The 27,389-nt window shown below is 35.7% G+C and overlaps 1 protein-coding gene and 1 pseudogene across 9 annotated transcripts in view; both read right to left on the bottom strand.

Moving 5' to 3' along the window:
- The window catches only part of RALGAPA1 (Ral GTPase activating protein catalytic subunit alpha 1), a 294,638-nt gene that overhangs the window by 28,098 nt on the left and 239,151 nt on the right, over positions 1 to 27,389 (bottom strand). For all 9 annotated transcript variants that reach the window (XM_036275297.1, XM_036275307.1, XM_036275315.1 and 6 more), the window contains 2 exons: positions 14,479 to 14,637; positions 12,445 to 12,572 (listed from right to left, as the gene is read on the bottom strand). In XM_036275297.1, the coding sequence (XP_036131190.1) occupies positions 12,445 to 12,572; positions 14,479 to 14,637 (287 nt within the window). The remainder of the gene's footprint in view (positions 1 to 12,444; positions 12,573 to 14,478; positions 14,638 to 27,389) is intronic.
- On the bottom strand, positions 16,661 to 19,381 carry LOC118639852 (annotated as a pseudogene).

Below are 27,389 nucleotides of genomic sequence, written 5' to 3'. Positions count from 1 at the left end.
CAAATTGGGGCCTCCCCCTGCTCTTGAGAGCGAGCTGTTAAACACCAAATGTGCCTCTTTCCTCATGCTTGTTCTTCTAATAATGTACTGGGGAGACTCATGTTATGGGAGCAGAGGCCATGTTTTCTTACCTTTACATATATCTCTAGTACTTAACATGGGGCCCAGCACTACTCAGTGACTGTTTATAAATGATAGAGTGAATAAAATCAGGAGATTGGTATGCAGAGAGTCCCCTTTCTCTAGCGCTAGTTTGGCTCTCCAGAGGCAAACCCCTTTGGGGCAAATACAGTTGGGACTTTCCTAGGATTGGATATATAGAGTGTAAATCTTACTAGTGAGAAATAGTTTGGTTCCACCCCTACCTTTGATCTTGCTGATGGACCTCCTTTGGAAGAAGAAAAAAGCATAAAGAACAACGCATATTAAAGAAATGAAAAAAGCACACAGGTAAGATCTAATATTAAGAGAAAACTGATAACTTCTCAAAAAAGTATAGTAATTGTCTAAAGAAAAAATTATGTAAATGTTGACAGTAATTACAACTCACTACAAACAGAACTGAAATAAACATTTTGCCTCCTTGGTTGTGACAATTTTTAATTTAAAAAAATGTAAAAGTTTTTTATAAATTCTATAATGGTATGAGGCAACAAATTTAGTTAAGCTAACTCCATTCATTTAAATGGCCATCTATAGAGAAAAGGGGAAAAAAACTTTGTCAGAATGTCCACATGAAAAAAAAATCAAATGTAGGGTAATTTCAAAACCATTTTAGACAGATTTCCAAAATTCCTCTGGACACCATAAGAACAGGGGTAATAATATCCCTGAAAAAAAATAATACTTAGAAATTTAAATATTTAGGTTTTTTCAAACACCATCTTGAGAGGATTTATCTCCAGGCATCATTTACTGAGAATATTTTAGGACAGTTTGAACTAGAAGAAGGATATAATATTCTCAACATTACTTTCAGGAAACTTCGCAAAATCAACAAAATGTTTGTTTGGCAATATGCCTTGCCTCAATGGAGAATATGACCAGAGGTTTGCTTGGAAAAACAAAGCTGCTGCCTAGACAAATTGGGACTAAAATCATGGCCTTTTAATGGCCCAGTGCTCTTTCTACATCCAATGGGTTTTGTATGAAGAAAAAAAAAAAGATATGAGATATTTTAGTTAGCTCACAAATGGCCAACACTATGATTATTAGCTTAAATTCTAAAATTCACAGTATTTGGAAAATGTTTGTTCATATACTAAAATATCATATATAGTATAGTAAGAATCTCTGATGTGCTTTAACATCAAAATTAGAAATGAAGCAAACTACATTTGGCTTTTTAGTTCTAAAACGTCTTGAAATATCTTCAGATATTCTGAGGCAGTACCATTACACAGGATATTGACAAAATAATAAATTTATTGAGATATAGAATATGGGTAGAAACTTTTACAAGTACATCTCAAGGATTTCCTGACTGCTATTATCAGTAGTGAAGTGGCAAACTTTCCAGAAATATACAGGGCAATTAAGTATCCCATGGACTAATGTGCACTATTCATTTGTAAGATGAAAGTAAACTGTACTGCTAGTCATGGTAAATTAATACTCCATTTCTTTCTTATAGTAGCTAACTTCTTCAAGAAACATGCTGTCTAGTTCACATGCAGTAAAAATAAAAGTGCCCTAAATAAACAGCATGAATCTTGGTATAGTGTTTATTTGTACCATGTTAACAGAAATTCTTCTGAAAGACTTCAACAGGTTATGCCAAATTATTGTGTATAATTTTTATGATGCATTATATTAATGAAATTCTTTGGTAGTTGATACTATCTACACTATGAAGGAAAGCTGTGATTTGTCAGAACAGACAAAGCTGGGCTTTAATCCATCCTTTTAACCATACTGCCAAGTCTATATTGTTTTCACTGCGTCTCAATTAGGAGACAGGCAGGACACCTGGTACTTCTTTATCTAAGTCCCATGGGCTGCCAGATGACTCAAAATCCATAACAGGTGCTAAGGCAGTGTGAGGACAGACCTATTACTGAAAGCTGGAGTTGAATAAAATTTGAACCATATATAATTGCTCATAAATCAGTCAATTGCTAAATGAAAACATTAAGTAAAAAGTTGATAAAATCCCAATTCTACCAAAGTTCACGTAAACACATTTAAAAATACTAATCTTAAATAGTTTTGAAATTTTAAACCTACCAAAAGGTTCTGAAAATCCTTCCTGAATCCAATAACCAACAGTTTCTAAAAAATACTCACATGATTATTAAATATATGTGCTTTATTTTCATGATATTTGTATGATGCAAAACATCTAAAAGAAAAACAAGTTACCTAGATTTCAAATTTAAGGAAGTTAAAATTATGGACTCTCATTCTTGGTAAGATCTACTTGAAATTATTACCATTAAGTAAAAATGAGACTTTCACATTCAACAGAGAACTGCTTCAGAATCACTAGTATTAGAGGAAGAGCTTAAAAAACATGGAGGGAGAGACTAGAAACAATCACCTTTGTGTTGTTCCTTTTGGGAACAAAAATTTCAGTACATTAAAGTTGAGTAAATGAATGTATGCATTTGAACTAAATACTAAACTTGGGCTCTGCTGGAAGATTGCATAAAGGAAAAAAACTAAATAAGTGAAATTTTACAGTGTACAATTACTTAAGTATTATCTCTACCTAAATGTGCACTAACTTAATTAAGATTTTGTTTAAATGCTAAAATTATCAGGAGTACAAAAAAAGTGATTTATTATCATGGTACGTAGTTACAAAGTACAGCAAACTGTCATTTAAGACCGTGTCATAGAATCTATGATAAACAGTGTATTGGCTTAAACTAATGCACTATATGCCTCCAGGGAATGATAGGCTTAGAGACTGGACTTTAACATCAAAATCTACCCATTAATCTTGACTTAAATATAATCTATTCTGCAGTAAAAGGAAGAATGGTCATTCAATGAATTACTGTTTTTGAAATATTGCAGTGGTGCCCATTTACTAAAATCATTTAAGGGGACATGAGGAGATGGAATACTAGTATATTTTATAGACTGGTACTGATTTACAAAATGTGCATCTTATTTTCCCTCAATTTAGCAAGAGAATATCATTTAAAACTTTTACAGATTAAAAAGTTTTCTTAAAATATCTTCCTCTAATCCTTTGAAAGAACGTTTTAGAAATTATAATATTGCAATATAATTTAGTCAATTTATGTTCAGCTGGAAAAAAAGAATCACCTATGGAAATACAATGTGAGGTTCAGGATCCTGGGGATTAAAATAAGCTTTAATTAAAAAAAAAAATTGTAGATCATTGTTTCTTTGCATCAGAACCACTAACTTCTTGATTAGACTGACCAGAAAAAAAATGGAAAGGCCAAGAGTAGTGTTTATAGAAATATCACGGCATACAATGCTTCATAAAAAGGAAAAAACCCTCACATTTTGAAAGATATCCAAAATAGAATTAAATAAGATAACCATGATGACTGAACCAGTTGTTACTCATTTAAATGATAAATCTAGTATATAACCTTAAGATTTGCTGACTAGTTTATCTTTAGTGTATTATTTTAGCACTTGCAATTGTTATGCATAATATTAATTTACATTTCTATATTAATATAGCTTATATATATTCAGATTATATTTGGGAATTCTAAAAAGCACAGTGTAAAGAAAATTAAGCCAAATTTGTCTTTTACCTCACCTGATATATGAATTGTGGTGGTTTTAACCCACTTTCTCTTATTTTGAATTTTTTATAAAGATTAAAAAATACATTTTTTTTTTTTTTCACCTAAACACAGTATCATAAAGCAAAACTGACTTTTGCTCTGCTATAATCTGGCAGGCTGAAAATAGATAATGACACGTTAACAAGCAATTACTACAAGTGGTTGCTTAAATGTATTTATTTGCTTTCTTTTTGATAGTAGGTATGTGGCTAAATAAAAGTCAACACTCCTATAGAGAGCAGGTAAATGTAGAAACATCAGTTCTGCAACAGCTATTTTTGCTCCTTCTCTTTTCTGAACAGCAATTAGTAAAGCAACCCCTTCCCTCCTCCCTAGTGCTGTCAAGCTGTTCAGAGCAGTTTGCAACTCCACAATGGTACCATTGTGAATGCTCTCTGGGCTTCCTTCCCACAGAGAGTTAAATGGGCAGTTCCTGCTGCCCATGATTGGTGTCCAGTGAAATAATACTCAAGAGCCAGGTTTTATCAGCTTCACGCCAAAGAAGTGAAGCCAGGGAACCCAAGCCTTCATATCATACTGGACCATATGCCAACCCTGATGGCCCCAAAGGTTTATCACTAAGAATCAGGATCCATCATGTCCCTTGTGAAATTTCACTTCACATACCTTATGTGAAATGCAAAGCTTCACTAAAAACCGAACCTTCTTTACAATTGGCATGAACAGATGGACAGTAACAGTGGTTTGGCAAGCAAAAGTCAAGATTTAAATAGGCTATATTCTAGCGTTTGAGAGGAAAAAACAGAAGAAAATGGAGATTTGTGACCCATAGTTTAACTTTAATTTTATTACTGACTTATTAAAAATTCAATAGCAAAAGCCCTTGTGTTTATTAAAAGGAAAATAGATTAAAAGCACTACAATTCTTATGTCAAACAAGGTTAAAGACTAATTTCAACTTTATATTCTTCATTCTTTGCTCTGAAATCACCAAATACATCTCGATCTACTGCTGTTTTTATATTTAAATAAAGACTACAATAAAACTTGCATATGATGTGGTAGATGTGGTGAATAATAATGTGAGCATACCAGTGTATCCTCATCACTAATATCAACATGAGGGTTTAAAGGAGAAAAAAAAATCCCTGTTCTAGCATAGATGAGAAGTTGCTAAAGACAGAAGTAGAGAAACGTCAAATTTTGTTGTTTTTAGGGAACAGTTTGCCCATCGCCTGACAGAGTTCTCTATCTTCCTTCTAGTGCACTATGATATGACCTAACTGTCTAGATTGGCAAATGTGAATAGTACCGTCACACTGGATTTGACGAGAGAAAAGATGGTGGTAGTGCTTTCTTTTCCTCTGATATTTTTGTCATGAAGCAACTGTACTATCAGAATAGGCTAAAAATTATAATAGTGTGTAACAGCACAATAATGTATAAAAGTACTTTACATAAAAAAGTATAAATAAGGATTGTTATGCATAGAGTCTATCATGAAACTTGAGAATTATGAAAATCTCAAACTGTCTTTTTAAATTGCAAATATATGTAAAAATTATCAAACATTTAGAGACGGTCTCAGTCTCATTAAGAAAAATAATACTATTACTGTTATTAGCCTGGCAAGTACTATACAACTAATTATTATAAAAATAGAAACTTTATTTAAATATTAATCTAATCTATTTACATTGGAAAGGATTTACTAGAAAAAGAAAATAATGTAATACATTCAAGCTGTGTTCTGCTACTCAACAGGTAAAATTTATCCAAAAGCAGAAGGAACTGTCACATTAGACACTGGCTGCTATATTACTGGCAGTAACATTAGAAAACCAGTATTTGCTGCTGAGTTTGGCTCAGCGGTTAGAGCGTCGGCCTGTGGTTCAGAGAGACCCGGGTTTGGCCCCCGCTAGGGGTACGTACATCAGTTGCAGTTTTTGTCCCCGCCACTCGATGTGTCCCTTTCACGTCTCTCCCCCCCGCACCCCCATTCTATCTGAACAAAAAATGGAAAAATGTTCTCGGGTAAGGATAAAAAAAAAAAAGAAAACCAAGTTTATGTTGGTTTTCTTTCTGTTTGACTATATTATCTGGTTTTGACTTACTTTCTGATCTTACTTGCTACAATTCTTTCCTTTGCTGTTTACCACTCAGCAGTGTGAAACTCCTTGAATTTCTTGATCACATCACACTTTTATCCCTGCATGCCTATTTTCTACCACTGAAAAGCTCTTCCCTGGCCTTGTCTGCCTGGTCAAGTCCCGTATATCTTTGAGGTGATTAGCAGAACATGCTCCCTCAGTAAAGCCATTCCTAATTTCTCCTTCCCACTATCCTCTAGCACTTTAATACAAAATTAATCACCTTTACCATCTTACTTGGTAATATCACTATAGCTGGATGCTTCAGAGTGAACCTCAATCACTGACCGATTGATTGACTGATTCATTCATTCACAGGGGTCTCCCTCTCTCCTGCATCAGACTGTAAGCTCCTTGAAAGCAGTGTCTGGGATTGTATCCCTAGCTTTTCTCTCGCAGTGCCTCCCATGTAGTAGTCGATAAATATTGGTAAATACATGAAAGTTAAAAAGTGCTTAGTGACCTTTTTTGGGGGTGAAGAAATGTGGCCTTTTAAATATTACTTAAATTTGTCATATGTGAACTGAATTCTTTTAAAAAAGTAAACATAAAGACAGGTACACTTACTAAGTGGTTCCAGACTCTGAAGCCCATGCTTATTTCCCAACAATCAGCTTCCAAAATTAAAAATATATACAGCATACTTATTTTCTAAGCAAATGATCTACAAAAGAAGTAGATACATAAAATTATATAGTTTCTCAATAAACACACTTTCTTCTAACATGAAATGGCAGCAATATTGATGAGCCTTCCTAAGAGGTTTTATAATGTTCTATCATAATGAATGGCAAACTGCATTAGTGGAGCCAATCAATTATACTTCATTTCATTTTGGCTCTCATACTTTTGCAACAGGTTCTTTACATTTGAGTAGTAAAACTGCAGGGATAACAAACTGTGACTAATTGAAGAATGATCATTGATTTCTGGTAATTTGTCTGATAAAGTTAAACAGAAACCCAATTCTGGCATTTAAGAAAAAGTCAAATCTAAACAGATTAGAAGAAATCAAACAATATTGGTTTGGTGGAAAAGAATATTAAACCTGGGGAAAAAGTGTTTTTAAAAGATGCCATTTAGTTTTAGAACATGCCCTATCTGTATATTTTAGAATATTACATATATATTATGTATACATATGCATGTACATAAAACCCTAAAATCTAAATTACAAAAAATTATAACAGAAACGATACATTCCATCTACTCAAATCTCACCATTTAAGGTCCCGATTTTCTATACATTCTTCCCTGATTCTTACTACAAAGTAATGCTTCCTTGGAACTCCGACAGCATTTTATCTATAACTCTACTATGACACATTGTTTCTTGTAATATAATAATGTACATAATTATGTCCCAATTAAATTGTAAGCTTATTAAAGACAACATTACCACCTGAATTGTCTTTGCATCTTTCCAAATCTTTCCCACCACTACCATGTGAGTGAGCAATACATATTTTTTATAGAAGAAAAGCACTAAATTTCTATTTCTTGACCTGGTGGTAGTTAAACTGTAATTATTCACTTATAGTACATTTAGAATTTATGTACTTTTCTCAAATTATATTTTGCAGTAAAAAAGTTTAAAAAGAACTTAAGAAAAAGAGGGCATGTGAGAAAGCTAAATTTTAAAAAAATCCTCACCTGAGGATATGTTTACTGATTTTAACGTGAGAGGAAGGGGTGGATGAGAGAGACAACAGTGTGAGAGAAAAACATACATTGGTTTTCTCCTGTACACATCCCAACTGGGGATTGAACCTGCAACCTAGGTATGTGCCCTGACCGGCAATCTACCCTGAAACCTTTTGGTGTATGGGACAACATTCCAACCAACTAAGCCACCAGGCTGGGGAGAAATGGTTAATTTAATGTCAACTTGGCTAGGCAAGTTTTTGGTCAAACAACAGCCTAGATGTTGCTGTGAAGGTACTTTTTAGATGTGATTACCTTTTAAATCAGGAGACTCTGAGTGAAGCAGACTATTTTCCATAATGTGGGTGGGCCTCATCAATCACCTGAAAGCCTTATGAGAATAGACTGAGGTCCCCAAGGAAAAAAGGAATTTTATCACCAGATGCCTTCTGACTCAGACTGCAACATCAATTCCACTCAGGAACTCCTGCAGATTTCAGACTTGGTAGTCCCCACAGTGGTATGAGCCAATTTCTTAAAACCAGTCTTTCTCTATGTATGTATACACACATTGTATTGATTCTGTTTTTCTAAGAACTCTAATAAAAAATGATTATATGCTGTAACTTCTGAAAATGTTTATGTATAATAAATCTCCTTAAAAAAGGAAAACAGTATGCACATGATAGCATCATGTTTAACATATGTACACAGTCAAAATATCTCTATGGTCAAAATAAATAATTGCTTTAAAATTTTTGTTTAAGAAATAGAACCCTGGCTGGACAGTTCAGGTTAGAGCATTGTCCTGATATGCCAAAGTTGTGGGTTCGCTTTCTGGTCAGGGCACATACAAGAAACACCCAATGAATGCATAAACAAGTGAAACAACAAATCAATGTCTCTCTCCCCCCTACTCCTTCCTCTTTCTTTCTCAAATCAATCAATTAATAAAAAAAATATAGTCATGATAGCTAAGATAATGAAATTAATGCTTTGGAATTATTTCCATTGCAAAAAAAGCCAAAAAACAAAAACAAATAAATAAAAAATACAAACAGCTCCCTCCAAAAACCCAAATCTCTCTCACTCTCAACAGGTAATTAATAAATGATAGCTAAGATCAACTTGAAATACCCCGCAGGTCCAATGGTTACCCTGAATCTGCCTACTCTTCCTCCCCAGTGTTATACTTCAATTGTAATTGCATGCTCAAACCAAGAAATTGAGCTTGAGACAAAAATGTACCTAGCTGACAAAGTCAGAGATTGCAAGAAAATGCTCTTCAAGTACAAGTAATGCAAGAAATGACAAGTGAAATGAAGGAGAGGTTTCAAAGCTTGAAAGACAGTCATCAATACTGACAGATTACTGTAATTCTGGCTGCTAGCAAGATCGATTTGGGCAGCATATGACAATCAATATTGTCCTCATTTAGTGAACAACATTAGATTCATAGTTACAGAAGATGTTCTAAGGATAAAATTTAAACTGTATTTAATGATCATAAATAGCACAATTTATGCTGTGGAATCTTAGTGGGTACTTTTATTGGACAAAAAATAACTAACACAGCAGTGCAATTATCAAATATAATTGAGTTTATTACATATTATTTTACCCATTTACTTCTCTTATGTAGTAGTAACTCTGGTGGTTTTCAAAGCCTACTTCTATCTCAATTTCGGTTAAGTTTTATTGATCTGTTTTAGAACACATGATTTTTTTCCTTATCTGGATTTGTCAAATTTCTGAAATATTTATAAAAGACATACTCATATTTCAATATCTTAAAAACATATAGTTGTTATTTGTTATATAAACTTTCACTTAAAAATCAAGTAATCAACCTGTACAAAGTCCTTTCCCCCAACATTTAGAATTAATATAGAACTTTCTAAATCTTTGCCAAAGATTCTTCAGATTAGCAAAGGCTAGGAGTATCTCTACTATATACTTAAATAGTATGAGAAAATAATTTCCATATAACTTCTAAATTCAAGCTTCCAAGTTAAAAAAAATTTGTTTGATCTGTCTCATTTAATGTTTTTACTCTGAGTGTTCTAGAAGTGATTTTGCTGATAGACAATGCACATATTTTCTGTGCAAATAAAGTGTTCACGTTTACTGTTTTCATCTGAAATTATCTCTCTTCATCTTAGAATTTTCTCCAATGTGGTATCTATTAACATCTCTGCAAGATTTAACTATTACCAACCTCATGAAGCAGGCCTGAAAATCCAATCCAATCAATTAACCTACCAACCAAGCAAACATAAAAGCCCAATTAGGCAATTCCATGGTGTCGGGTAGAGTTGTTTTATATTGACTGTAATCTTTACACATAGAATTAATCATTGCACAAAAAATGTACCTTGTTTCATTTACTAAGCACATTCAAATTCATTATCTCATTTAATCTTCACAACAGTTCTGAGATGGACATTAGCATCTTTTTTTTACAGAGGAAGAAAGTGAGGTTTAGAGATTCTGTGACTTGGCCTAATCATAAGGTAGAGCTTGAGTTAAAATCAATGTTTTCTAAATGCAAACCTAGCTGTCATACCTCTAGTATAACATGCAAATATGAAATAACTCTAAAGACTATGAACTTAGGTGCAGGAAAAAGAAATTAAGCCATATCCTCAACACTTAATTTGCATTTTTTAAACTACTTGGTAAAGTGTGAATATTAAATGTTATCTATACCATGGGCCAGAAATAATTTGTATTTGCTCAATTAATTAAGTTTCTGCTGTATATCACAACAGGCAAATAGAGTTTTGTATTATAATCTAATCTCTCTCACCACTTTCCCAAAAGATTTAAGGTATTCTTTCAACTGTCCTTAAAAAAAAAACAAAAAACAGTTTTATTAATTTTGGAGAAAGGGAAAGGGAGAGAAAGAAACATGAATGTGAGAAACATGGATCAGCTGCCTCCTGCATGCCTATTACTGGGGATTAAGTCCCAAATCCGGGCATGTGCCCCAACCAGGAATCAACCAGTGACCTCTGCGTGCATGGGTTGACACTCAACCAAGTAAGCCACACTGGCCAGGGCTCAACTGTGTTTTAAATAAAATGACAGAGGACCCCAACCTCAAGATGAACATCAGAATCTGGTGAACTGTAAAGAGGCAAATGTCAGAAAGAAGATAACTTCAGTGGAGCTGACAATGTGGATAAAATTAGTTAATGGATAATTATCTGTATATTCCTTGTAAGATTAGTTATGCAGGAAATAATAAACTGAATCTTTATATTTCACTACAATGACCACTTCAAATCCGAGTTTTCAATTAAAGTGAAGATATAACTGCCATGCCCTGGCCGATCTGGCTCAGCGGTTAGAGCGTCGGCCTGTGGTCCAGAGAGACCCGGGTTCGGTTCCCGCTAAGGGCGCGCGTACCTCGATTGCAGTTAGTCCCCGGCCCTGGTTCGTTGTGAGGGTGGCAGCCACTCGATGTGTCCCTTTCACGTCGATGTTCCTCTCTCTCTCTCTCTCTCTCTCTCTCTCCCTCCCTCCCTCCCTCCCACTCTATCTGAACAAAAAATGGAAAAATGTCCTCGGGTGAGGATAAAAAATATATATATATATATCTGCCATAAATAAGAAATGCTATATAAATGTCATTAAACTTAATCAATGTAACGTGCCATGATCCACCTAACTTCATGGTGTCAGATATATGAGAAATTACATAAAAATCAGATCGTGTAAGCCAATTTTCATGAAAAGAAGAAAATGCATGCATCCATTTTATGTAGAGCACTGAATATTTTCAAAAGCCTTCCTTGTAAAGCTTAAAACCATAATTTGTTATATAAAAAATATTAAAATGTTCTTAATCATGTAGGAAAAGGAAAGGAAAATACAAACTTATTTTAGAAAGGAATATCAGAAAACAACTTAAAATTTAAAACTGTATGCATATCATGCCCTAGACACTGTTCTAAGAGCTTTACACATCTTGATTCATTCAGTTCTCATAATACCGTGAGCTAGATATTATCACTGTCATTATATATATATATATATATATATATATATATATATATATATATGTAAAAATTGAGGCTGAGACAGGTTAACTTCCCAAGGCTACACGGTTAAGAAAGTGGTGGCCAACATTTGAGGTCAAACTGGCTCCAGTACCATGTGCTTAAACATTCCATGCCCTCTCAAATTTTCATGTCTCTGTGTTGTTCCCTCTGCTTGAGAATACTCTTCATCTCATCCACAAAATGAGCTCAATCATCCTTCACCATTGGTTTAATCCTTGTATTTCTCAGAAGTGTTTCCTGATACCACAACCCCTTTCAGCTAAATAAGAGGCACCTTGTTGTTATACTTCCAGAATACTCTGTACAACTACTACAGCACATGTAAAAACATATACCGAAAACAGTTAACAGTGTATTTCTTTAACTATACTGAGTACTCCCCAAAGACTGTTTTGGTTGTTTCTGTACATCCAGAGTAACAGAGTAACTAGCATATATATAATGGAGCTCTAACTAATTAACCAAAAGATAATTAAGTATTGATTTAAAAGTATATAAAAGAGGGGGGTTGGGGGTGAGGGGAAGAGATAAACCAAAGAACTTATATAAATATATGAACAACCAGTGGACATAGACAACAATGCTGGGGTGGGGTGGGGGGTCAGGAAGAGGGTGTCAATGGGGGAAAAAGTAGAAACATCTGTAACAAAAATAAATTAATAAAAAAGTATATAAAAGAAATTACACCATTCAACTATCACAAATGCTCAAATTCAAATACTGGGGAGGAAGTCCATCTCTCACAGATCAAAAAACAGAAATTCAAAGGTCTTAATAACAGAAGAAACATTTACCTTGGAAAACATACACATATTAGAATAGAAACCATACTGTTAAAAAGGATACAAGTTTTGATACAGTGGAATCAGTGATTTCAGAGCACGGCTTGCATTTATAGCTGTTGCTCGAACCATAATGGGTAGGACCTTTCCATTCACAATAGCACCATCAAAAAGTGGGCCAAAGAAAGGAACCTAATTGAAAAATCAGAACATAATTTTATACTAAAATTGAAGAAAGTTTGTATATAAAAACAATCAAGACATAGTTTGCATGCAAAAGTGTTTCTGCTTTCTGCAGAAATACTATTCAAATTCAATTATTTTCCATGATAGGTCATTCACACTAGGACAGTAAACAAAAAAATGCAAAAGTCTACTGGGTTTCATTCAAAAGAACTGTGTACTTTAAGTAACATATGAAATAATTTATATTCCCTAACAATTTTCAAATTTTTGTAGCCTCAATTATACAAAAAAAACCCAACAACAACAAAAAAGTTCAACACTGAAAATAAATTGCTCTTCCTCCATTGAGTAAACACAGGAAAGATATACATTCTTATAGGGAGCAAATTATTTTTCTATATTTTTTGTCTGATAGCAGCTTTATTACAAAACCTGAAACACTTCTATTACATGATTTATTAGGGGAAAAAACCTTTGTTTTGATCATTGTCATTTTCATCAGGTGACTGACAATTTCAAAAGTTATTCTATTTGACTATGGTTGGTACAAATGGCAGTTGAAGGCAAGGACATGAGCTGTGAATAATACAGTAAATATTTTAGGCTTGTGGCCTTATACTGTCTCTGCTGTCTATTATTCTTCATCTTTTTATTTTTATTTTTTAAAGAAAAATCCATTAAAATGTAAAAAACATTCTTAGCTTGTGGATTGTACAAAAATAGAATGTGAGCCATAGTTTGCTGACCTCTGATTTAGATGAACCCTAAAACATCCTGGCCATAAGCTTCAATTAACACATAGGAGACTTAATTCAATTCAAGAAATTCTTAAGATTCATGATCAACTATCAAAAAGTAAGTTTTCTAGCCCTGGCCAGTTTGGCCTGCGGACCAGAGTCGAGGATTTGATTCCAGTCAAGGGCACGTTTCTTGGTTGTGGTTCGATCCCTGGTCCTGGTTGGGGCTGTGTGGGAGGCAACCAGTTGATGTGTCTCTCTCACATTGATGTTTCTCTCTTTCCCTCCCACTCTACCTGAAAATAAATAGAAAAATATCCTTGGGTGGGGATTTTTTAAAAAGTGTGTTTTCTAGAAATTAAACAAGTATTTAATTTAAAAAAATATTTTTATCCTCACCTGAGGACATTTTTTCATTTTTTGTTCAGATAGAGCGGGAGGGAGAGAGAGGGAGAGGGAGAGGGGGAGGGAGAGAGAGAAACACTGACATTAAAGGTACACATCGAGTGGTTGCCACCCATACGACCCAACCAGGGCTGGGGACAAACTGCAACCGAGGTACATTCCCTTAGCGGAAATCGAACCCAGATCTCTCTGTACCGCAGGCCGACGCTCTAACCGCTGAGCCAAACCAGCCAGGGCAAAAGTATTTAAAGTAAGAAAGACACCAAAATACTACCAAACATTTACTTTTTTGAAAGAAAATGCTTCCACAAGTGTGTTTCAACTCTACAGTATAAAACATTCAACTAGAACTACTTGGCTTTTAAAAAGAAACTTTAGAACTCTCATTAAGTGATATTATGTAATCTTAATAAGATGTATCAACTAAAAATATAGAAATCATATGTTCCTGTTCTAAAGGAAATGATTACTTATTACTGTGTCTTTTAGGAAATAGTAATCATTCTTTCAATAAAAGGTAAGTCCTTTTGTGAGCTTGGCATAAAAGAACTTCCACTCTGGCACAACCAAACATTCTCCCATTTGAACATAATTTCTTGCTACTTTTCCTGTTTTAGCTCCTTCTTAACCAGGCTAAGACAATTCACACAACTACCAGAGTCTGTCTCATTTTCCACCATTTTCACGGCCTGATGCCTAACCTAATCCTTCTGAAAGGAAAGAAACACATTTTAATAATATTATTAAAATGTAAGATAAGAAGTTCTTACCTCTGGTTTTTTCATTATCTGGATACTGAACATGTGATTTTTCATTGGATATATTACAATAAGGACATCACCAAACTCTGTAGGAATAATTCCTCTCCTGTAGTCTCGAGTATGCTCTGACCAAACGATGTGTACTTCATCATTTCCTAAATGTCTCAACTGGAAAAACAAGAAAATAGTTCATAGTACTTCACAAAAGTCCTGTATTTTTATAACTACTGTTAACATACGATAAAAAGATTAAAAAGTAAAGAAATAAAAAACCAAACTTTAAAAATTTCATTTGACCATTTTTTACAACACATGAAACATGAACATTCAAAGACATCAGGAAACACTGCAGAAGACCAAATAATTTTTAAAATTTTTTTTTCTCTTTTTATTGATCTTAGAGAGAAAGGAAGGGAGAGAGAGATAGAAACATTGATGAGAGAGAACATTATGAGAGCGAACTTTGATTGACCGCCTCCTGCAAGCTTCCCAAATGGGGATCAAGCCCCACAACCTGAGCATGTGCCTTGACCAGGAATCAAACCTGCGTCCTCTTGGTGCAGGGGTTGACACTCAACCATTGAGCCAAACCAGCCATGCCCAAATGATTTTTAATGGTCTATGGTCAATGGGAAACAGAGAACGTAGATAAAAGATTGTTTAAAGAAGTAATTTTATTTTATTTTATTAAAATGTTTTTTCTTTATTGATTTTAGAGAGAAAGGAAGGGAGAGGGAGAGAGAGATAGAAACATCGATGAGAGAGCACATCTATTGGCAGCCTTCTGCATGCCCCTCACTGGGGATCAGGCCCCAAACCTGGGCATGTGGCCTGACCAGGAATCAAACCGGCGACCTCATGTTGCATGGGATGACGCTCAACCACTGAGCCATACCTAAAAAGGGACTAAAAGAGTGTTTTTAAAAAATGACTGATTTAAGTCCTGGCCGGTTTGGCTCAGTGGTTAGAGCGTCGGCCCATGGACCAGAGAGACTCGGATTTGGTTCCTGCTAAGGGCACGTACCTCAGGTGCAGTTTGTCCCCAGCCCTGCTTGGGGTTGTGTGGGTGGCAACCACTTGATGTGTCTCTCTCCCATTGATGTTTCACTCTCTCTTTTCCTCCCTCTCTATCTGAAGATGAATGCAAAAATGTCCTCAAGTGAGGATAAAAAAAAAAAAATTACTGATTTAAGATTCCTCTTGTTTTTCTGATCACTCTTTGGACATGCTAATAAGCAGTGAACTGGTCTAAAGGAGGCAACAGGAAGAGAAGTAAAATACACAGATAATTCATTAACTGGGTAATCACCTACCGAGTATGAGAAAGTTGACCATATTTGGTTTAACAAATTTATTTCCAAGTTTTCTTTGCCTATGAAATTATGCCTATGAAATTAATCCAAATAGACTTCTTGAGAGTTGCTAGACTCCCAATATGTTATTTAAATATTTATGGTACTTACAAAGATGTTTTTGGCAATCAGAGAGATGACATTATGATGATTAAAAGGATAAGAGGCACAGCAACCCAAAGTTGAGTTACTGTAAGTTATTAGAAATATAAACCTAATACTCATTAGTCTTGAGTGTTCTTCAGAGAGATTTCTGTACAAACATGTATTTTAATACAAAATTTGGTTATCTTAGCATATTTATTAATTCTGCCATTGCAGACATTTGAGTCTTTTTTTTTTTTTTAAATGCATATCTCACATGAAACTTTCTACTACTTTCAGGTAAGTGGACACATTGTACATGGGAAAGTTTGAAAGAAAAAAACTAGGACAAGTGTCATTAATACTTTTATGTTTAGTATGAGCTAACATATGGGCAATTTCTATTTCTGAAATATGCTTTTATTGGCTTAACTACCACAGGGTAGAAGAAAACGTTAAATGTGTAATTTAAAGAAAGGAGTTAAGTCCAATTAATGAAAGGCTCTCTGGAGTTCTTAACTTAGGGTCAAAAACTCTGTGAATATTTGAAAGTTATCTGTAAAACTTTCTGTATTTTTCTGAGCAGAGAGTCTATCAAAGTTAAGAGTATGCAATACAAAAAAAAAAAAAAAAAAGCTAAGAATCAGTGTTCCAATAGTTCTTTAAATTCTAAATAAACCTTTAATGACTGGGGTGGTTTAGGGTTTAAAGGTTGTTGAATGGCCTAGGCCAGGGGGACAGAAGTGATCAGTAGGCTATCTGAGACCACTGCTGGTGACAGCCACATGCCAGTGCATATGGTCTTTGTTTTTGTAGTAGCCATCCTGCTGGTCTCAGAGGTGGCCACCCCAGGTACCCTGCTGTGGCGAAACACCAGCTCATTACTTTCCACCAGGCTTCCCAGCTTCTCTGCTAGCTACAGAGCCAAGTTCTATTGGGCAGTGGGCTCTGTGCAGTGTATCACCACTGTCTGCACTGGCTGGTCCAAGAAGGCCATCAGTAATGATGATCTTGCTAATGATGGAGTGCACAGCGGGCAGGTCCAGGTCAAACACGTGTCAGTATTGCCATGCTGATGGATTCATAGATACTGCTGTAGGTAAAGAGGTAGGTCTGCACTGACTTCCTAGATCTTCTTAACCAGCATGGTTTGGACTTTGTTGGCTTCAGGGTAAAGGTCCCACACTTAGCCATTTATCTTCTCATTGATGATAAAACTGTGGCAGGTCTTCCAGTCACCCATCTTCATGGCCTTGGAGGCAGTGACCACATGTTCCTTCATTGATTCAGGGGGATCCAGCAAGGGCTGTCACTAGCCTAACCTGCAGCTGGTAATGAAACTGCTTGCTGATCATGTATCGGTGGGCATCGCTCTCTTGGGGGGCCATGTAGAGGATATCCAGGAGCATGGCAGACACCAGATAAACATACTGCAGCAGCTCCAGGTTGATGTGCAGGTAGAAAGGCATCTGCTTACGCTGCTCCACTTTCTCCTGCTCCTAGTTGCACTCCTTTAGGCTACATAGCAGCAGACCCTTGCCCAAGAGCTCCTTGGCCTGGCTGCTTGACTAGATGTCCAGCAGGGAATTGTAAGCATCCTTGGTCAGGTCATGGTAGAAGGTACAGATGCCCAACTGCATGATGGTGCAGTTGTACAGGATCTGTACTGGAGGGTCTGCATGCTGAATGTTGTCTTGTAGGTGTCTCATAAGCATGAGGTCATGTCCTGGTACCAGTGGAAGTGCAGGGCATGATGTGGCTATGGCAGAGGATGGTACATGTGCGGATACACGGCCTGTGGGTCTTTGGCACTGATGTATTTGCAAAGTCCCTCCATCAGCACAGCTAAGTCCTTGCCTCATTTTTTTTGCCTGATCTTGGTCATACTTTGAGGAGCCCTCAAGGAGAGTAACCTACTGCTGATGGGTCTTATAATCAAACTTGCATTAGGTGTGGAGAATGTGCCTCAAGTAAACACCATAGATCTCCTCAGTGGTGTTCTTCTCTTCCAGGTAGTGCTGCACAAGCTCAATGATGGCACAAACCTGCGCCTCATCCTTCAGGTGCTCCACGTACTCTTGATAGTGAGGATCAGTATTTTGCGTTATTTTGGTAAATTCTTCATCCATTTGTTCCACCAGAGTTGGATATAGCCATGGACATGTAGTGGCTGTCCACATTATGCAGGTTCTCACTCTCTTCCAGAATGTTCTCTCCAAAAAAGATGTTGGGGTTTGCAAACAAGATGTCTATCAGCTCACTGATGCAGTCCACTTACTTCTGCCACATCTCTGGCTTCATGCATGTAGCCAGGTTGAGATTGTAGTCATAGAGAGAGGCGATGATATTGACCGTGATCTTGATGATGACACCCTCCCCAAGGTTGTCTTCAACAGCAATCTGAACCAGCAGCTGTAGCATCTCAATCTGGGTTGCACGATCAGCTTCCTTCTTGCCTCGTGCCTATAGGATCTCACTCAGTTTTTTGGATAACAAGAGCATGGGTGATCTCAGTTTGCTTGGCAAACATTTTTGGTTTCTTCTTAACAAGGGCACTCCACCTTAGACCCTTTCCACTCCCTGCCTTCACTGTCCTCTCCCAGAAGCTTACATCTCCTATAGTTCTTCTTTCTGGCTTTGTCCTACTGTTTACTCTCAGAGGCCTTCTTGTTCTCCTCTGTGGCCAGGGCCTTTTTAAGGAATCTTGAGGCCAGCATAGTCTGTTTCCCTTCTTCTTTCTCTGAGTGTGAGTCTTACTCTGCATCTTTGAGTCCTCATCTTCATCCTTCATTTTCTTGAGAGATTTGCGACTCTTCCCAGAAGGAGCTTCTGATTTCTTCTTCAAGAAAGTTGCAGAACTGACTCCGTCCTCATCCCCATTTGCAGAGCCTTCTGAATCCTCATTCTTCTCAGTATCTTCATCTGCAGACTGTTCAGGGTTCTGCTTATAATTTGTAGTATGGGACTCAAAATCTCGGTCGTATTTTCAGATCTTCTGGCACATGGTGCTCAAGGCCTTGGCATTGTTCTTATTCATCATCTTTCCTTCCTTATCTTCTCATAGCTCATTAAGATAGTTTTCCAGATCAGCCAGAATACGGATATAGAACCCAGGGACACCATCCTTGTCTAAAACGCTTTTAGCTTTCCCATATGATTTTCCCAGGAGCTCAAACTCTTCCAGGCACTTGAGGACATCTGAATCTTCATGGCATTACAGATGGTCCGGATAAGGTGGTCAAATCCTCAAACCTCTTGTCCTTGGCACTTTGAATCACTCTCTTGGTATCTTCGTCATTTTCACTCAGCAACAAGAGCTGTTTACTGTAGTAAGTACCGACAGGTTTGGTGACGAGCTGCTCCCCAGACAAGGATGACTTGGACTCGCTGTCTGAACCAGTAAGGAAAAATTGTGACATAGCAATGATGTTGAGGGGCTGTAGCAGGCGCAGCTGATCAGCTGAGCCTGTGAGTCACATTGTGGAACTCTAATGGTTCTTCTTAAAGTCCCCGACACCAATCTATCTAGAACATCCTAAACACTATGTCATTAAGTATTTGAGAACACATGGTAAATTCCTGAACTTTAAAATGTGTATTACTATGCAAGAAATGCTTTCTCAGACACTTTGATGGATTGTAAGATATAGGCAGTTATTATTACTATAAAGATAGTGCCTAGCTAAATCTATAGACTAGAATCTATTTTAGAAATTTAGTATAAGATTTTTTTTTTTTTAGGTTTAAGTGGATTAAGTGATTCATTTTGTTTTTTGAAACCATAAATGTGCTTACTCCTCTAAATACATGATGGTAGGCCTCAAATATCAAAATATTGTTTAAGTTTTAATTCTCATTATTTACACCACACACATACTTGAATGATATAAATGCAGGACTTAGGCTTTGTGACATCTTTAAAAACCAAAAAAGATTACACAACTCAAAAGCCATGGCTCTATAATTTCATTTTTTAATCAAAATACTTTAAAAATATCCTTCCTATACAGCCATCCCCATGTGTCAGCTTCCCTAATAGGTTTATGTTAACTGAATACAAAAGAAATGTGAAATAAATTTAACCAGGAGGGATGATCCAATCTAATTTTGATACATTAATGTCATATGCTGTACATGTTACAATAGCAGCCAGATCTAATACTAAGCTCCAGGCTATACTGAGATTTCCAAATGGCAGATTGTTCTAAGTGATATCAAGTATAATTGAACTAATAAACGATAGTAAAAGCTGAGCACACTGTCAGGAAGAATTTAAGTATTTACTTTTTAAAATTAAATGAGTTAGGTTAGGAAAGACAAGACAACTGAAATAATGCAGGTCTCAATTTACAGAAAATTCCTTTTATTTATCTGCTACATTAACCCTTGAACTCTTGCCAAAGCTATCTATAATTTCTAGTGCTCACTTATCTAAAGAAACGAGGGAAAAGGGCAGATGTAGTTTTATCTTATAACAACCAAGGTTTCTCTTCAAATATCTACCACAGAGTATTAAAAGTCTGTTACAGAAGTTTAATGGAAAAGAACAATATATTTTTACCAAAATGTTGTAATGAAATACTTGTGGCCCAGAACCATGTGTATAACAAAGTTATTGTAAACATGTTCAATTATTTTAAGGGAAAGCTTTAAGAATATCTCTTATGATTTATATTCAAATTCTTAAAAAGTAATTATTTTATGCTGCCATGGTGAGGCATGTTTTTATATATGTATATAAAATAATCCTGCTATATAATAAATACAAACGGAGAAATTACTAATCATTGATATGTAGCTTAGAAATTTCTGAAGACTACTGAAAAAATCAATTTTGAGTGATTAACAGTTAATGGAAATGCAGAAGTGTGTTTGACATTTTATTTGACATAAAAACTTTATATAATATTTTGTATTTATTTTATTTATTTTTTATCTCTATGGACTCACTAAGATTGTGTCCTATGTATACTCAGCAGGTTTTCTATACTCTGAAAACACTGAGAGGGGTTTCTAACTACATATTTTTGTACCCAGATGTCAATCACTTCTGAAATAGAGTACAAGACTTCTGTATATGGGCCAGGTTTGTTAAAGTCACTGGCAACCAACTACTCTTTCAAATTTACTTCAACTGCTGCTGCAGTTATTTTGGAAGTCAAAGCATATAACTTTGGCTGCGGGTTATCATTAACAATTTATGAAGGCAAAGCAGTTAAATGAAATTCAACATGTGTAAAATTGAAGTTCTCAAATCATTATAGAATATTAGTACCAGAAGAGACCTTGAAGTTCTATTTTCCACCCAATACAGGAACTTCCACTGCAATATTCCTGACAAGTAATCCTGCCTCTGTTTGAATATTTCTAAGGTTAGGTAGCTTAAAAATTTACAAATCAGTTCATTCATTATTGAAGAGCTTCAATCATTAAAACATTCTTCATACTAGGCTAAAATCTCCTTTCCTGAAGCTAGTTCTTTCAAAATCAGGAAGGATTACCAAGTTAATCCAATCTATATTCTATATATTATCTTTTTAGATATTTGAAGATCAGTCTAATAATATATCTTAACTTTTCTTTTCAAGGTTAAATGTGTCCTTAGTTCCTCTTATTATAGTTTACAAACCTATTCATTATCCTGGCTTATACATCAGTTTATTGATATTTCTATTAAATTGTGGTGTTTCTATATTTAATAGAAATACTTACTATTTCTATTAAACTGTAGTAGTTTCACTATAGATAGAGAACCAGCCTATCTATAGTGGAACTATTACTTTGTTCTGTTCATTACATTTGATTTTCTGCTTTTTTGTTGTTAATCCTCACCCAAGAATATTTTTCCATTGATTTTTAGATAGAGTGGAAGGGGGGAAGGAGGAAGGGGGAGAGAGAGAGAGAAACATGGATGTGAAAGAGACATATTGACCGACTGCCTCTTGCACGTCCCTGACTGGGGCTGGGGATCAAACCTGCAACCCAGGTACATGCCATTGACTGGGAATCGAACCTGAAATCCTTTGTTCTGTGGTCTGATGTTCTAACCACTGAGCAAAATGGGCCGGAGCTTAATTTTCTGCATTTTTATAACATTGTCTCAAATAGAAGTTGTAGTCAATTCAAACCCCTAAGTCGTTTTCTACAAAGTTCTTTTAAACAGGTATAACTGAGTGCTAGGACTAAAGAGAAGATTTCATATTGATTCTTATTCAATTTTACCTTCCTAGGTTTAAATTATCTTTAAGCCTATCAAAGTCTTTTGTTAATCTGATTCTGCTATTTAATATGTCACCTCACTTTCCCAGTTTGTGTTATCCTTAAATTCAAATTCTTTGGTCTTCATTTAGGCTTTGGATAACAATGCCAAATGGGATAGGTTTGGGTAAGAGCCATTACAGATGTTCCTCCTGGTTAAAAAAAAAAACCCACATTTATTAAATGCTTACTATTCTAAGTACTTTGTGATAATTTAATTTTTACAACAATGTTACAAGGTGAATATAATTATTATTACCTCTATTTTTACAGGTGACAAATTGAAGCTTAAAAAGATAAAGCAAACTTGGCCAAGACAACATAACTATTAAGTGGCAGAACCAGAACTGAAACCCAGGCAGGCTAGTTCCAGAAACCACACTTGAACCTTTTCCCTATATTGCCTCTTATTAAATAATTAATTTATGTCTCTAGATATAATTATACAACCAGTTATGAATATACTAACTGAACTATTATTAAGACCACATTTCTTCAATTTGTCCACAAAAAACGACTTAGTTAAATGCTTTATACTGTCTATAGTTTTCCCTGATCTAGTAATCCTGTTAAAACAAATTAAGTTACTTTGATGCAATTTGTTATGGTGAACTCATCGTGGCTACTAGAGATCACTACTTCATTAACTAAGTGCTCACAAAACATCTGTTTAATAATCCTGTTTGCCAGGCATTGACATGGAACTCATGAAGGCTAGTAATTTTTGTAGTTGGTGGCTTGTTCAATCTCTTTTTATGAAAATCAGATGTCTGCCTATATTATGGCAGTGTTCTCAGTTTCCATGATTATGAATAGAGATTCCAGAGTCACTTCTAGATTTCCTCAGTGCCACAGAATATCATTCATCTGAAGCTGGAGACTAGAATTCATGTAAAGTACACTGTATCACCTCTTTCATAAAATCAACTTACTCTATGGCTTACCCATTTCTGTTAAAAATACCTAACAATTAATTATAATTACTCATGGTCAAAACCTGAAAAGTCTTTAATTTCTGTTTTCCATACTGTATCTCTAACAAGCTCTTCATTTAAAAAAATTTTTTTTCGCCCTGGCCAGTTTGGCTCAGCGGTTAGAGCGTCCACCTGCGGTCCGGAGAGACCCGGGTTCGGTTCCCGCTAAGGGCATGTACCTCGGTTGCAGTTTGTCCCCGGCCATGATTGGTCGTGCGGGTGGCAGCCACTCGATGTGTCCCTTTCACATTGATGTTTCTCTCTCTCTCTCTTCCTCTCTCTCCCTCCCACTCTATCTGTACAAAAAATGGAAAAATGTCCTCGGGTGAGAATAAAAAAAAAAAAAAATTAAAAAAAAAATTTTTTTTTCTTCATTGATGTTAGAATGAGAGAGAGGAAGGGAGAGGGACAGAAACATTGATGAGATAGAACATCTATTGGCTGCCTCCTGCATGCTCTCCACTGGGGATCAGGCTCACAACCTGGGCATGTGCCCTGACCTGGAATCGAATAGGCGACCTCTTGGTGTATGGGTCGATGCTCAACCAATGAGCCACACTGGCCGGGCCAAGTTCTTCATTAAAAAAAAAAATGTATTATACTCCTCTTTTTTTGTACTTTCCACCCTATTTCCTCTACTGTTACCCATGGTCATATGCCAGTCATCCTACACACCTGACCTAGTTCATGAGTTTCTAAAAGGCCTTCTCTCTGCTTTCCCTTTGTCCTTCTTATCCATTTTCTTTCATACATTAGAAAATATCAAGAGCCGAGTAAATGCACTGTGCTAGCTACTGTAGATAAAATAGTTAGGAAAAACAGACACAGTCTCTACTCTCACAAAACTTCAAGTCCAATTGAAGAGTCAGAGTGAAATAACAAGGCAATAAAGCAGTGGTTCTTAACCTGTGGGTCGCTACCCCTTTGGGGGTCGAAAGACCCTTTCACAGGGGTCACCTAGGACATAACAGTAGCAAAATTATAGTTATGAAGTAGCAACAAAAATAATTTTATGGTTGGGAGTCACCACAACATGAGGAATTGTATTAAAGGGTCATGGCATTAGGAAGGTTGAGAACCACTGCAAAGAAATAATTAACTAGCCCTGGCTGGTTTGGCTCAGCGGTTAGAGCGTTGGCCTGCGGTCCTGAGAGACCCGGGTTCGGTTCCCGCTAAGGGTGCGTACCTTGGTTGCAGTTTGTCCCCGGCCCTGGTCGGTTGTGCGGGTGGCAGCCACTTGATGTGTCCCTTTCACATCGATGTTTCTCTCTCTCTCTCTCTCTCTCTCTGTTCCTCTCTCTCCCTCCCACTCTACCTGAACAAAAGGTGGAAGGGTGTCCTCGGGTGAGGATAAAAAAAAAAAAAAAAAAAGAAATAATTAACTATATAGATGATATTCTAAATATTCTTCCCTGAATGCAAACAAAGAAAACTAAGCTATAATGGCACGTGAAGAATGCAAAGATAGTAATTAGGTTAGGCAATTATTTCAGGAGATAGTGGGTATACACGCAGAAAATGAAACTGAGTAGCACTCATTGCCCCAAGCCCTCATGCTTCCCCCCATCTTCCAGACACTCATATGTAGCAAAACATATATCATATACTCCTCAATCATGTGAAAAACATACTTTCATACAGGTTTTCATATATTAATTTCCTCTGTGGATCATTCATTTTTTAATAACTAAGAAAAGCTTCCTAAAGCAATAGGCACAGCAACTAGTACATGATACCTTAGCAGAGTGGACACTCAATACTGCTGACCATTAAAAGGATAATATCACAGTACTTGGTAATTATTTTCCCTATTATTATAGTGTATAGCATAAAAATAGCATTATCTACAATTATGGCATTTATTTAAATATGCCACTTTGAAGGTGATATGTGCTACAAAAAAAATAAAATAAGAAATATGACAGAGTTACTGGGTGGGGGGGTACTTTAGCTAGGATGGTCTGGAAAGGTCTCTCTGAGGAACTGTCTATACGTGAATGGGAATAGGACAATGAAATGAGAAAGCTTGACGATGTAGAGAAAAGAACATTTCAAATAGAAAAACCACTAGTACATAACTCCTGAGATGGGAACAAGTCTGACATGCTAGCAGATTAGAATGACAGCCAATAAGGCCTGATTGTGGTAAAGAAAAAAGAAAGTGCCCTGGCCGGTTTGATTCTGGTCAAGGGCACGTACCTCGTTTGTGGTTTGATCCCCAATCTTGGTCAAGGTTGTGTGGGAGGCAACCAATCCATGTGTCTCTCTCACACCGGTGTTTCTCTCTCTCTGTTTCCTCCCGCCCCCCACTCTATCTGAAAACCAATGGAAAAATATCCTCAGGTGAGGGTAAAAAAAAGTATCACTTAAAAAGAAAAAGAAAAAAAGAAAGTTATCAAAAGATAAGATCAGGAGGGTAGGCAGGCAGGTGGCCAAGTCATATAGGGCATGGAGGGCCATAGTGGGGAATTCAAATTTTATTCTACATGGCAATGAGAAGCCATTTCTATACCATCCAAATTATACCATTCACAGTGGTGAGATAAATTTACTCTGAACCATTTGTATTTCCTAATTTCTCTACTCTCTATTGTCACCAGAAGTATATTTATAGAAACTGGGGTTAAGGGTAGAGTCTATGACATTAAAATAGAATTATTTTATGTAAGGTTGTTACATTTTGGGACTGAAACCATGAGTATAATTCCATAACACTTATTAACTATTATATTACTACACTTGTACTAAAATGATGAAACTTTTGCTATCCTTTAAATTTGTTTTTTAATTCATTCTCCAGACTATATTTAGCAAATAGTTCTTTGCAAAGTATATTGAAATTTTATTCCTAAATAATAATAAAAAAGGAAATATTAAAATCAGACCAAATAGTTCTATAAAGCTTATTTACTTGCAAAACTATTGGGACCAAATTTCAAAAAAGAAAATGAACTGCTATCTATTACACTAACAGTATTTCAGAAAAAAACTGAAATAAAGGGCTACTTTCCCCTCTTTTTGGGTTAGGGGATCCAGGAAATGAAAGACAGACTAGAGGGTCCAACTAAGTATGTTACAATTATCTCAACTTGATCTTTATCAAACTCCTGAAAGGATGATTCAGCTACCTGTGAAGCAGAGTGTCAGCAAGTGGCTAGAACAAGGAGATAGAGGAAATGAGACAAGCTCCTGTGAACACTTTATACCAATGCTTGCAGCACTTTTGATTTTTTTAGGGGTGAATAAACTCAGTTAAGTGGAAATTATTTTTAACCATTTTCCATCAATCTTCCTCAGGTAGAGATAATTTATAGAACAGATGGTCCTGAACTGGAGTTATATCAGGATTTTTGATATGGTGGTATAATATTTCTAAGAGAGACTACTTTGTTAGAGTGAATGTTTGGTTAATTTGTTCAAAAAGTGTAGTCTATGTTCTAAAAATTCTGCTGCTAGTGTCTTGAGCCTTGAAAAAGCTTCTCATCACAAGAAATAAAATGCTATACTTAAATAGGTTCAAGGATATTTAGCTCTCATTCTGAGAAAATAAATTGCTTAAAAATAATTTACAAAATTAGCACATATTTTAAATAAAAAGTGAAAACTAAAATTTGTTTCTGTAAAATAGATATAAATGATTTTCTCCTTTCAAGTTTAAAACAAAGAACCAGAGTCATAAATAATTCTAGCTTGCCAGAGGCATGGCTATTTCTTTATACTGACTGTCGACTATCTAATTTAATTAGAGGTATTAAACTCCATGCTGAGGTCAACGAGCCTTACATCCTCCAATATTACACTTCAACCAGTGCTCATTAATGTGTCTACTGAATGGATTAACACACTAAAGATATATGTACAAAGGAAAGGGGGACAACCTAATGATATCCAATTGTTCATTTGTAATGGGACACATGTTCTAGGCCTCAACTTATTACCTCTAATGTGGAATTTATTAAATTCAGGAGAAAAATGCCAATACAGAAAGTGATTTTTTATTAAGGGAAACTGGTATAAGACAACTGGTTTCTTTGATTAAATTTAAACATTTAACCTTTTATTAAAAAGAAATTGATACTATAATAGAGCTAAAATATAACTTTAAAAAAATCTTACATACTAGCACTCAGAAGAACAAATTAAGGACAGGAGTAATAAAGAATAGGGAAAAGGAAAACTCAGTATACAAAGTAATAAATGTTAAGAAGTTTTTGTTTTTATTTCTATGAAAAGGTTTAGAATAGTTATATTG

The sequence above is a fragment of the Molossus molossus genome, unplaced genomic scaffold, assembly GCF_014108415.1.
Source record: "Molossus molossus isolate mMolMol1 unplaced genomic scaffold, mMolMol1.p scaffold_m16_p_1, whole genome shotgun sequence".
NCBI lineage: Eukaryota > Metazoa > Chordata > Mammalia > Chiroptera > Molossidae > Molossus > Molossus molossus.
The sequence above is the reverse complement of the archived record's forward strand: the minus strand, read 5'-3'. Positions and strand labels throughout refer to the sequence as shown.